At 41.7% G+C, this 12,500-nt stretch overlaps 2 protein-coding genes across 5 annotated transcripts in view; both read right to left on the reverse strand.

The window, feature by feature from the left end:
• The window catches only part of LOC137049487 (uncharacterized), a 21,287-nt gene extending 14,407 nt beyond the window's left edge, over positions 1 to 6,880 (reverse strand). The window contains exons 1-7 of the mRNA XM_067428014.1: positions 6,236 to 6,880; positions 5,895 to 6,108; positions 4,307 to 4,888; positions 3,356 to 3,648; positions 2,818 to 3,080; positions 2,479 to 2,736; positions 1,083 to 1,998 (exon numbers count right to left, since the gene is read on the reverse strand). Of these exons, the coding sequence (XP_067284115.1) occupies positions 1,083 to 1,998; positions 2,479 to 2,736; positions 2,818 to 3,080; positions 3,356 to 3,648; positions 4,307 to 4,888; positions 5,895 to 6,108; positions 6,236 to 6,880 (3,171 nt within the window). The remainder of the gene's footprint in view (positions 1 to 1,082; positions 1,999 to 2,478; positions 2,737 to 2,817; positions 3,081 to 3,355; positions 3,649 to 4,306; positions 4,889 to 5,894; positions 6,109 to 6,235) is intronic.
• Positions 6,881 to 9,663: 2,783 nt separating this feature from the next.
• Positions 9,664 to 12,500, reverse strand: part of LOC137047569 (uncharacterized) — a 4,512-nt gene continuing 1,675 nt past the window's right edge. For 2 of the 4 annotated variants that reach the window (XM_067425339.1, XM_067425347.1), the window contains 4 exons: positions 11,499 to 12,054; positions 11,161 to 11,374; positions 10,773 to 11,016; positions 9,664 to 10,605 (listed from right to left, as the gene is read on the reverse strand). In XM_067425339.1, the coding sequence (XP_067281440.1) occupies positions 10,341 to 10,605; positions 10,773 to 11,016; positions 11,161 to 11,374; positions 11,499 to 11,924 (1,149 nt within the window). In that variant the 5' untranslated portion in view covers positions 11,925 to 12,054 and the 3' untranslated portion in view covers positions 9,664 to 10,340. Of the gene's footprint in view, positions 10,606 to 10,772; positions 11,017 to 11,160; positions 11,375 to 11,498 lie in introns of all 4 variants that reach the window. The other 2 variants (XM_067425365.1, XM_067425357.1) reach the window with 2 other exon arrangements.

The following is a 12,500-nucleotide window of genomic DNA, read 5'->3' on the forward strand; positions in this document are numbered from 1 at the left end:
ATTAATATAATTTTAAATAATATTGATTGCAACTATAATAAACAAACAAATGCAGTTTAATAATAAAAATATATACATATTTACATATACTAATGATAATAAGCACTTCCACACATAGTTTAATAAAAGTTTATTTAAATATAATGTAAATAACATATGTGTCTATGTATATATATATATACGCATGAATATATATAATTTATACATTTAAAAACTTTAACATTAAAGATAGATAGATAGATAGATAGATAGATAGATAGATAGATAGATAGATAGATAGATAGATAGATAGATAGATAGATAGATAGATAGATAGATAGAAATAATATAATATATGTGTCAGAGGGTGTTTTGGTGTTGGTTCATGTTTCATGTTTTTGAGGTATCATGTTCACAGTCATGTTTTTTCATGCACTTCCTGGTTTGTCATGTGATCCTGACATGTGCTCCCTTGTTTTGTGTTCTGTCATGTCATTGGTTTATTGTTTGATCATTGTTCACAGGTGTCCCTTGTCCAGTCATTAGTCTATGTATTTTAGCCCTCATGTTTGCCATGTGTAATAGATGTTGTTACCCACTGTTAGTGAGTATATTGTTTATGTTCTGCTTCATGCCAAGCCTAACCTGTTGTTTAATGTTTTGGATTTAAGGTTGCTCTAATAAAGACTGCACTTGGGTTCTAAACCTTGCCTCCAGTGGACTTAATGTGACAATATGTATAAATACTATAATAAAAAATACTATTCTGCTAAACACACCACACACTCTTGCCAGGACTTGCACCTGGAATCTTCCACCCAAAGGATGGATGTGTTACATTACACCACAAGAGTTTTTTGTGTGTTTTTTTATTTTAACTATTACACCACACAAGTATTATTCTTTTTTTTTTCCTTTTTTTTTTTTTTTGTGTGTGTGCAAATTAAGCATTGCAAACACAGCAACTAAAAACAAAAGGTTCACATCACAACACACCACACAGCAAACACATTTAAAAATATATAAACATAAAAAATATATAAAAATGTAATAAAATATATAATAAAACTGCTATATAAAGCAATTCAAAGAGGTCCCTGTACACTCTCCTTCCACTGAGCCACAGAGAGGCCTGAAGCTGGACAGTACCACCGGCCCTTCAACTGAGTGTGGCCAGTTGTCTTGTTTTTGGATTGCCCACAGTGCTTGCAGGTGTAGTGGTAAACATCCTTTGTCAGGCGTTTCCTTGGTGGTTCACCCCTAGCCATTCTTTCCTCGTCTTCTTGGGCAGCTTTCTGCTGCCTCCAGGTACGCTGCCTGGGCTGAGTAGGGGGACCAGTTTGTGGTAGTCGGTTATCAGGTGGGTCCTGGAACTGGGGATGAGGCTGGAACTGGGCTGGGTCCTGGAACTGGGGATGAGGCTGGAACTGAGGAGGCTGGAACTGGGCTGGGTCCTGGAACTGGGGATGAGGCTGGAACTGAGGAGGCTGGAGCTGGAACTGAGGAGGAGGCTGGAACTGGGGATGAGGCTGGAACTGAGGAGGAGGCTGGAACTGAGGAGGCTGGAGCTGGAACTGAGGAGGAGGCTGGAACTGAGGAGGCTGGAGCTGGAACTGAGGAGGAGGCTGGAACTGAGGAGGCTGGAACTGGGCTGGGTCCTGGAACTGGGGATGAGGCTGGAACTGAGGAGGAGGCTGGAGCTGAGGCACTGGTAGACCTGGTGGGTAGCTGGGAAAGGGTGGGTAGGATGCAAAGTCTGCTGCTGGTGGATATATGGGAATTGCTCCAGGGGGAGGGGTGGGCAGGGGGCACCTTTTTGAGGTTCGTTTGCGAACAAATGCCTTTCCCTCCTGATTTTCAGGCTCCTCAAAAACCATTGCCTCATGCCCATGTTGTAAAGGAGCAGCTGGAAGGTCTCTCACTTCAGGAAGCGGCTCCTTTGCCAGGTATAGTTGATTAGGCAGTTCAGTACCCTGCAGCAGCATGTCCCTGTCTGCACGTTTTTGTCTTCTTAGGAGCCTGCAAGAGAAATTCAAGTAATTTATTAAAATTGGTTTTAAATTTATTGCCCTAATTTATTGAAATGTGCTACAGAAATAATTTAAATTAGTGATACATTTCAGTAGGCATCTGTAAAAGTGCATTCTACCATCTTAATATATATCTAAATTATGGCACATGCTTTCAATGCAAAATGATCGTGAGTACAAGTGAAAGGGTTTAGAAGCAATTGTTTGTGTGAATTTAGATTGAATATTTGGATTTGTGTTTAATGTTTTAAGAAAATTAGCGATGGCTACAAGAATGTATTTTAGAAATTCAGAAAAACTGTAATGACTTGCCTGGTTTAATAAAGTTTCAATAAACTAAACTTAATATAAAGCCCATTGTCTTAACTTTTATTAATTTTTAAAAGAAACATGTACAGGAAGGTTTTTCAAGTACAATCTTGATATGCTACTGTGATTGTATAAAAGTACAGCACAAAATAAGACTCACCATGAGGAGACAGTAGTGGTATTTATTGGGACCAGAACCAGGTTAGTCTGTTCTAGAACTGCCCTGCTGTCCTCCAGAAGCTGTTTTAAGTGGCTGTATACTGCTACAATAGATTGAGGAATTGGCAGAGTTTTTCCACTTGTGTCCTTGGGCCTGTTCCGTGCTTGCTTAAACTCTTTGAAAAGTCGTAAGCAAACACATTCACAGACCCGGTGGACTTCAGGGTCCTGAGCCGCCTGCCCATGAGTCATGAACAGTCTATGGAAAAGAAGGGTGATATAATCTGGACTGTATACTGTGTAAAATATAAACTAGTGACAATTCAAATTGTTAAATTACCTCTCTGCTGCCTGCTGTCCTGGAGCAGAACCGCTTGGCTTCCTGGATGCTCTCCATGGTCCTGTCAAGGTGTTTTTCTTTGCCCTCTTACCATATTTCGAGGGCACTTTGTCCATGGGATTCAAAGCCATGTACAGACGGACTATTTCGGCCTCCTCTTGCAATGACAAGGCAGTGATTGTACGGTTTAGGCCAACCAGGTACGCTGCCAAGGCATCAACTGCCTCCCAGCCCAAGACACCTCTAGCATCACAACGTACACTCTGAAAATTGAGAAAATAAGCAAGTCCAATAAATATATACAGTGTTGAGTAAATAGTTCACATTATACATATATTTTAACTGTACATATTGTTGACAATATGTTTTTCACATGTCAGCAGATACATTTTTCTTTTTAAATTTTTTCTTCATTGGTTCTTAAACTGGTTTGTAGGTTTGTCCATGTTGTTTTGAACATGTAATTTCTATTTCAAGAAATGAGCCAAACCATTGGAGAAAAACTGTAATAAAAGATATTACAGGATAGCAACATTACCTGGCCGGATGTGCTAGGATGTGCCGTGTCATCCGCCTCATCCTCACCGACCTCCTCATCAGGGGATTTGGGTCCAGTCTCCCCTACAGGACTGGTCACCTGGGCCTCCATGACAGCTAATGGAGGGTCAGATTCACCAGCCCTAAGGTCAGCTGGATTGCACACAGTCCTGTCATAATCGCCTTCATCCTCGGGCTCCTCCGAGGGGACTTCGGTCATGTCACTGTTGGTTGCCATCAGCTGATCACCTTTATTGGACTGGGCCAATAAGTATTCAACAGCAATCCGCTCCTCTGCAATAATTTGTAACACATTGTTAATGGGGAAAGGACACACACACACACACACACACACACACACACACACACACACACACACACACACACACACACACACACACACACACACACACACACACACACACACACACACACACACAAACAAACACATGATTGAGAGAGAGAGAGAGAGAGAGAGGAATGCTCCAATGCTCAGCATTTCCTTGAGAGATATCTTACCAGTGGGCTTTCCTGGAGGGGTGAACTCAGGCATCAAAGCAGAGCCAAGGACCCTTTGGCTCAGGTTGTTTAGATGAGACATTAAAGAAACATCAAATGTTCTTAGGGTTGAGGCCCCCACCACAGCTACAGCTTCTTTTGCCCGGCTCATGTTCCACCTCGAGGCCCCCTCCAACATATACATTTGGGTGTGCAATGCATTGCATCTCCATCCTAATAATGAAAATGCAAATATTCAGTCAGTAATTATTTTAAACTGAGGAAATACAAATTTAATGACACAGTTATAGAACAGTGAAATAGAATAATAAGACAAATAGCTTGTTGTAAATTCCATGAAAGCAAGCCAAATCCAGGTAGTACCCAGGATTCTACTACTATAATGGTGACACTATAGCAATCTTTACAACTTAACAACCTACAGAACATTTACCAGGAATGAAGGAACACTGATGACGGTGAAAACTCTCCAGAGAGGATGACCCCCTGCCACACCTAAGCACATTTAGTACTTTGCCACCCTTCTGGAGTGTCCCCGTCTTTGTGTATAAGTCAACATGTGGAGGGTCCTGGATGCACTCGAGGTGTTTTTTCTGCATCTCCCACACATGCTGCATGCTGTCAGGGTTAACTAGGCGAAGCCCTGTAGTGTCGGTTGACTCCCAGACCGATTCCAGCAGCCCTGAAATCATGGCCCGTATCTCCTCAGCCCCACGTGTCCGCCGCCTACAGTGCTTCACCAGTTCACCGGTGCTGATGGTGGCTATGAGCTGCGCCTCAGTGGGAGCCTGTCCACCATGCTTGTTTTTCCACTCCCCTCTCTTGGCCACCTTAAGTTCTTTCACATCCTCCTGATCCCACTCAAAGATACAGGAGGAAAGTTTGGAACAAAAGGTACCATAGAGAGGGTGGTGCTCTGTGGTAAGCCCGCAGTTAAATCTCCTCATGAAATGGAAAATATCAAGCCTCACAATACACTTCCATGGCCGAAAAAGATTCAGCACTGCAGGTGCACCTGTGGAGGGGGAAAACATTAGCAAAAAGCATGCATTTGATTGTATTTCAACATATTTTTCAGTCATAATAATTAATTACAATTACATTACATTGATATAATAATAATAATAATAATAATAATAATAATAATAATAATAATAATAATTACAACCACTATTAACATTTGTAAAATATATTGCAATGCACATGTGACCCTGGACCACAGAACCACGTAAAATCATACGTTGAACCGGAATATCTGTAGCAATAGCCAACAATACATTGTATGGGTCAAAATTATTGATTTTTCTTTTATGAGAAAAATTAATATAATTATTATTAATATTAAGATCATGTTCCATGAAGATATTTTTTGCAAATTTCCTATCATAAATATATATATATACCAAAGTTTTTTTGTGAGTGGATATGCATTGCTAAGGACTTAATTTTGATAAATTTAATTTTCTTAATATTTCTATTTTTTTGTACCCTCAGATTGAAAATGTTCAAATAGTTATATCTGGGCCAAATAATGTCCTATCCTAACAAACCATACATCAATGGAAAGCTTATTTACTCTGAATGAGCTTGCCTTTCAGATGATGTCTACATTTTAATTAAAAGATGGTGTTAGAATACATTTGGTTCCTGAAACATTTGATTCCAGTGGGTGTGTTTTCATGCATATTGATTAGTTTCCAAGTACTGATAGTTTCCTTGACACTATGCGCAAATCAATGGAACAGAAAATATAAGCACATACTCCTGTATTTAACATTAAACACAAATCCTTAATGGATTATTTTGAAATGGTAAAAAAAGTTTCAGTGTTTAATCATTAACAATAACTGTTCAATTTCAAAAAATATATATAGTTTGATCAATCGTTAGAGCTGTTTTGCCCATATTCTTGACATGTCTTAAGCACACCCCTTCAAGTAAAGTGTTACCAAAAAGACCATTAAGACTTGGTTTTGTGGTCCAATGTCACATTTGATAAAGTAGTAATCTGAAAATCCCACCTGACTGACTGCAGCAATCCCGGTCAACATAGATGACCTCCGGCTCTGGCTCACCAGCATTCTGGTAGCGTCTGACGATGCCCTGGCACAGCTCCTCCAGTCCTGCACCCTCAGCTGTTGTCAGAACGCTGTTCAGAACCTGGCCGAGCTCATTGCCGATGTTCGTCATCCACGCAGCTGTGTCCCCAATGTCCCCAGCCAGCTTTTTGGTGATCTGAAAAATAAGCATAAAGAAACATAAAGACATTCTAACAGGCTTAATTATATATTTTCTTCTTTTTGTTATGGTACATTACTCATATATATATAAAATCTCATGCTGAGACCTTCATGTATTGTACCTTCTTTGTAGAATCCATTTTTAGGATTCGGCCATAGGTGGATGTAATCACCCCCTTCATCTCGTCGAGATGGCTGAGGATGTCATTGGAGTGGACAGTCTCAAACCACTGGGCGAGTGGAAGCGGCCTGAAGGGTGCAGGTGCAGGAAAGGATGGTGCCGTTGTAGATTGGACCAGGGCAACCTTTTTCAAATTATGCTCACAGTCAGAGAGGTACTGGATGGTCCGTCGTGCCCACTCCTCACTGTGGACTTCCTCTACTGCTGACTGGAGGTAGGAAGAACTGTTGCCACTGGTCCTTGGCCTGAGGAAGGTCACACATTTCTTGTCCAGGGCTAGCTGAGAGGTCAGCACTGCTGGAAACATTGTCCTGTGTGCCACATCCAGTTGTAAAAGGATGTCCTGGCTCCATGGGCATACTGGAAGCCTGCATACACTGCAGCGTGGATAGTCTCCACCCACCAGGCAATAGCGACTACCCATGTCGATCACCTCCCTGACCTTTGGGTAGATCCCTGAGTGGTGCATCTTACGGCCACACTGTTGGCATTTAAGAGGAATGCCCCACATCCTCATTGGTGCCCACAAGAACATCCTCTGTCTGAAGTACCACCCAGGCTCAGGAGGAGATGGCTTGGGCTGCATCGGTGGATAAAACCAGTTCTCCTTGATCTTCTGCCTGAGCTGTCCTGTGGGCTCATAGAGGCACTTGGCAATCCATACCCAATCTGCTGGCTGGAGGACTCTCTTGAACTGACTGGGAAGAAAGCTTTCCCAATCAGTTACAGCCTGAGGCAGAGGTGTGGGCTGCACAGAGGGTGCTGGATGTGAGGATGGAGTGGGCTGCGAAGATGTAGAGCGCCATGGTTGTGAGGTCTGTGGAACTGGAGAGTGGTGAGGGGATGGAGATGGTCTTGGGGACGGAGTGGGCCACTGGGATGGAGTGGGCTGTTGTGGTGGTGGAGGCTGTACAGCTGGAGAGTGGCGTGGGGATGGAGTGGGCTGTGGTGGTGGTGGAGGCTGTAGAGCTGGAGAGTGGCGTTGGGATGGAGTGGGCTGTGGTGGTGGTGGAGGCTGTAGAGCTGGAGAGTGGCGTTGGGATGGAGTGGGCTGTGGTGGTGGTGGAGGCTGTAGAGCTGGAGAGTGGCGTTGGGATGGAGTGGGCTGTGGTGGTGGTGGAGGCTGTAGAGCTGGAGAGTGGCGTGGAGATGAAGTGGGCCGAGAGGACAGAGTGGACCACTTCGGTGGAGTGGGCCGTGATGTTGGTGGAGGCTGTAGAGCTGGAGAGTGGTGTGGGGATGGAGTTGTCCAACGGGATGGAGTTGGCCGTGAAGGTGGTGGTGGTGAGGGCTGTAGGGCTGGAGAGTGGTGTGAGGATACAGTGGGCCGCAGGGATGGAGACACTGGTGTCTGCACCAGCCGTGGAGATGGTGAGGGGCACGGAGATGGTGTGGGATCTTTTAAAGGGCTGAAACGTGGAGCCAACAGGGCCCCATAATGGCTGGACTCAATATGTTGGAGGAGTCCAACAGCACCCTGGACCCTGGCCCCACAGGTGTCACACTTCTCTTCAGCATGGTGGTCAGAGAGGTGCTCTGAGAACTTCTCTGCCTCCACAACCACACCACAGAGAGAACACTTAATTCCTTGTTCTTCTTGTGATGTCCCTGCCACTGTGCTGCTGCTGCTGCCTGCCACTGTGCTGCTGCTGCCTGCCACTGTGCTGCTGCTGCTGCCTGCCACTGTGCTGCTGCTGCTGCCTGCCACTGTGCTGCTGCTGCCTGCCACTGTGCTGCTGCTGCCTGCCACTGTGCTGCTGCTGCCTGCCACTGTGCTGCTGCTGCCTGCCACTGTGCTGCTGCTGCCTGCCACTGTGCTGCTGCTGCTGCTGCCTGCCACTGTGCTGCTGCTGCCTACCAATACATTAGGCCCTGTATCTGTTGACTGGGATAAAACGTTTTTAAAGATTAGAAACAAAAGAAGGCCATACTATTCATGTTAAATAATTTCATCAATTATTCTGCAGAACTGTGCACTCAGATAACAGATATGTGGATGATCAATAAAATAGTCTATTACATGATACAGGAACTTATCATGCCTTTGATATATTATATCTTACACCTACCTTGTGGAACCCACAAGTGCACACTATATGCCTGCCAAACAGGTCCACCTTATTTCCCTTTTGTAGGGGACAGGCATCAATCCGCTCCAGGGCCTCCTTCCATTGTTTGCTTCCAGGCCTTTTGCCTGTAGTGAACTGGAAGGTTCCCTGGGCATACCTATGGCACACATCATTCCAATAGGCGTTGGATTTCCCTGTTTTGGTCATTTCTGAAAAATATCGTGGAAGAATATTGTCAGAGAGAGCAACCATTGATTACCATAGTATTTTTTTTTCCTATTATGCTAGTCAATGGTTGCTCTCTCTGCTTGGTTTCAAACAGTCTTCAAAATTGCAAGAGTAGAATTTTGTCTTTTGAGGTTGAACATCTGTTTTGACAACATGCAATGTAAACTTGTGTTAAATATGTGTTACCACTGCAACAAATACTGTATAATAATCTAAAGTTTTTGTAGAAATATTTGTACAGTGTTGGGTAACGTAATGTAATTATATTACTACAGTTGTTATTTTACCAGAGCAACCGTAAAATAACCACACCAAATACTAGCATGGTTCATAAACACTAGTATTGACAATAAATTACAACATCTGCACCTGGAACAAAACAACATCTGGATCTGGGGTGGGAGGTCGACATATTTTATGATGGATATCTATTATCAGGGGTTAAACAATCATTTCTCCCCTCAAAAAAAAAACCATGGAGAGTTACGTTAACGTTAGCATACCGTCACAGGTAAATCTTATGTGAACTTGCCTTACTGCGGCAGTTTAGACCTCTTAAACTTTATTCCCAAAAAAAATATAATTAAGGTCTGGTAAATAGGTTAAAACTAGAGTCGTGAATTTGTGATTTAATAATACTTAATGTTACCTTTAATCTCCGGATAGTAGATGATGTTCTCCCGAGTTCAGCGAGAATGTCACGAGAATAATCAGCCAATCGAGATTGACCTGCATGTGAACTCGATTGCTGATTGGCTCTTTTATGCACATTTCCCTTAATAACAAAACACTTTCTCATATAATTTTTGTACAGCTGAAATAAAACAGACAACACGTATTTCTACTAATATGTTTTATTCAAAAGTCTTAAATTTAATCCAACATTCACATTAAATATTCCTTATTTGTATTCATCTAATTTTAAATGATAATTACAACTATAATAAACAGTTAATAAATTAATGCAGTTTAATAATATATACATATTTACATATAAGGATAATAAACACTTCCACAAACAGTGTAATAGAATGTTACATGAATATAATGTAAAGAACATATACGTATATAAGTTAGTTAGTTATATTTATTGTCACATATACTTTGCAATACAGTGAAATGCTTGTGCCACAAGTTGCAAGGGGTCAAAAGGAAAATCTAAAAACACAGAAGTAATGAAAACACAATAGTAGACAAAAAAATAATATAAGAGGTAGGGAGAACCATACAAAAAACATGACCTATGGCATGACAACCAAACACATACAATGCACAGGTAAACCTATATATATATTATATTATATATACTATATATACACATACATACATACATACACACACACACACACAAACATATACATTATTAATATAATTCCATTATGCAATAGGTATATAATTTATAAATTTATGTAAATGCGAAATGTAATTATATTTATTCCAAAAAGAAAAGAGTTTTCCTATGAATTTACCTAATGCACTCAAACTTTAACATTAAAGACAGATGATAGATAAATAGATATAGATATAATACATTAAAGACAGCTGATAGATAAATAGATATAGATATAATACATTAAAGACAGCTGATTGATAGACATAGATATAGATACAGATATAATATTTTAAAGAACATTCCTATGAATTTTCTTATACATTAAAGACAGCTGAAAGATAAATAGATAAAGATATAATACATTAAACAGCTTTCCTATGAATTTTCTTAATGCACACCATTCAATCAGCTGTCTTTTAATAATTTCCAAGCTCAGTGTCTGTGTGTGTAATAGAAGACACTGCAGTTCCAGTGCGAGCATATTTACGTTGGCAGATAACTGCCTCACCCTCTTGATTTTCAGGCTCCTGGAACTCAATGGCAACGTGTCCATGTTCATCAGGTGCAGATGGGAGCTCTCTAGGCTTTGGCAGTGGCTCCTTTGCCAAACCAACAGGCTGGGGAAGCTCCACCCCTTGTAGCAAGGTGTCCCTGTCAGTTCTTCTCTGTCTGTCAAGAAGCCTGGGAAAGAAAAACAAACATTTTCAGTTAGATAAGAGCAGAACTGCTTTTAAAATGGCAGCTTTACCCAGAAAACATTCATAAAGAATATTTAATAAAAACAAATCAGTTGAGATTTGCTATGTACACTAAACTACTCCAATTTAGCAAGCTGAAATCCAACGCACCATGAAGACACTGTGGTGTTGTTCACTCTAACTAGCAACAAGTTGGTTTGTTCCAGTAGCTCTTTTTGCCTCTTTAAGACGAGGTCCCATTCAAATATACAGCTGGACAACTTGGAGCAGAAAGTGCCATACAGTGGATGGTGCTCCGTTGTAAGACCAGCAGTGAACCGCCGCATGAAGTGGAAGACGTCAAGTCGCACTGTGACCTTCCATGGTCGAAACCAGGTAAGAACTTGAGTCACGCCTACACCGATGAGAAACAAGGCATCATTTTACACATGGTTCTAAAATTATAACAAACACCTAGGGATGGCATGTAAATTCACTTTCCAAAAAACATGCCTGAAATGGTTGCATTCCTATTAGGTGAAGACTTATGTTAACAAACCTGTCTCGCTGCAGCAGTCCCTGTCAACGTAAATTACAACTGGCTCCGGCTCTCCAGCATCCTTGTATCGCTTTACGATGCCCTGACACAGGTCATCTAGGCCAGCTCCCTCACCAGTGGTTAAGACACAGTTTAGGACTTGGCCAAACTCATTGCCAACGTTTGTCATCCAAGTAGCAGTGTCCGCAATGCCACCAGCTAGCTTTTTAGTGATCTATATAAAAACATATATATACACACACACACACACACACACACACACACACATTATAATCAGATATAATTACTGAACATCAGGTGAAGTTAACATGCATTTGCCTCCTTTTATATACATTTACCTTCTTGGTAGAGTCTAGCTTCAGGATGTTACCATCGGTTGAGGTTATGACACCCTTTAGCTCCTCAAGGTGACTCACGATCTCGTTTGCATGGACGGTCTCAAAACACTGTGCTAGAGGTAGTGGGCAAAATGGCGGTGGCTGCTGATAAACCACTTCTGTCTGTGTCAGGGCACATCTCTCTTTGTGAAACTCACAGTCTGTCAGATCTCCGTCAGAACTCCGTCGTGCCCACTCCTCGCTGTGAACTTCCTCAAGAGCTTGCTGCAAGAAACTGGAGCTGTTCCCAGCAGTTCTGGGCTTTAACAAAGTCACACACCTCCTGTCGAGAGCCAGCTGTGTGGTAAGAACAGCGGGGAACTTGTTTCTGTGGGAGGGATCCAGTTGGTTAAGGACCTCTGAACTCCAAGGACAGACAGGAATCATACATTTGCTGCAGCGAGGGTAGTCTGCTCCAATCAAGACCACACATAATTGAACTACTCTGTGGGACTGGTCGTTGGCCTGCACTGCCCTGAGGTCCTGCTTCCATCCCTAACAATGTCTGCTCTGCTGACTGCAAAAAAAATGTTAATGTTTTCCCCAGGTCTGAAAATATTGCCAGTATAGTTAAACTAAATAATTTTTAGCCTTATAAAGCTGCATCATTTGGTATACAAATACCTAATGCATGTAAATGATCAAAATCCAAACTGCTGAAAAGCGTAAAAAAAAAAAAAATGAATCCGTTTGTTTGCTCTTTTTTAAGTCAAACTACTTTCAGTATAATTGTAGAAACACCCACCTTCAGATCTTTGTGCAAATCTTTTTAATGTGTGAGTGCAGTTTAAGTCTCTTACTAAACTGTAATAAAGACCTCATTGATGTACCTTACAAGCAAAGAATTCACCTAGTATACTGACAGCATCTTCACTAAAATGCACAGCATTGCTTAGTTTTGCCTGTGATTAAAACTAATGTTATTTTTCAAGTTTGAGCTCCATATTTTCACTATATCATACT

Source organism: Pseudorasbora parva, chromosome 2 (genome assembly GCF_024679245.1).
Source record: "Pseudorasbora parva isolate DD20220531a chromosome 2, ASM2467924v1, whole genome shotgun sequence".
In the NCBI taxonomy this organism is placed as follows: Eukaryota; Metazoa; Chordata; class Actinopteri; order Cypriniformes; family Gobionidae; genus Pseudorasbora; species Pseudorasbora parva.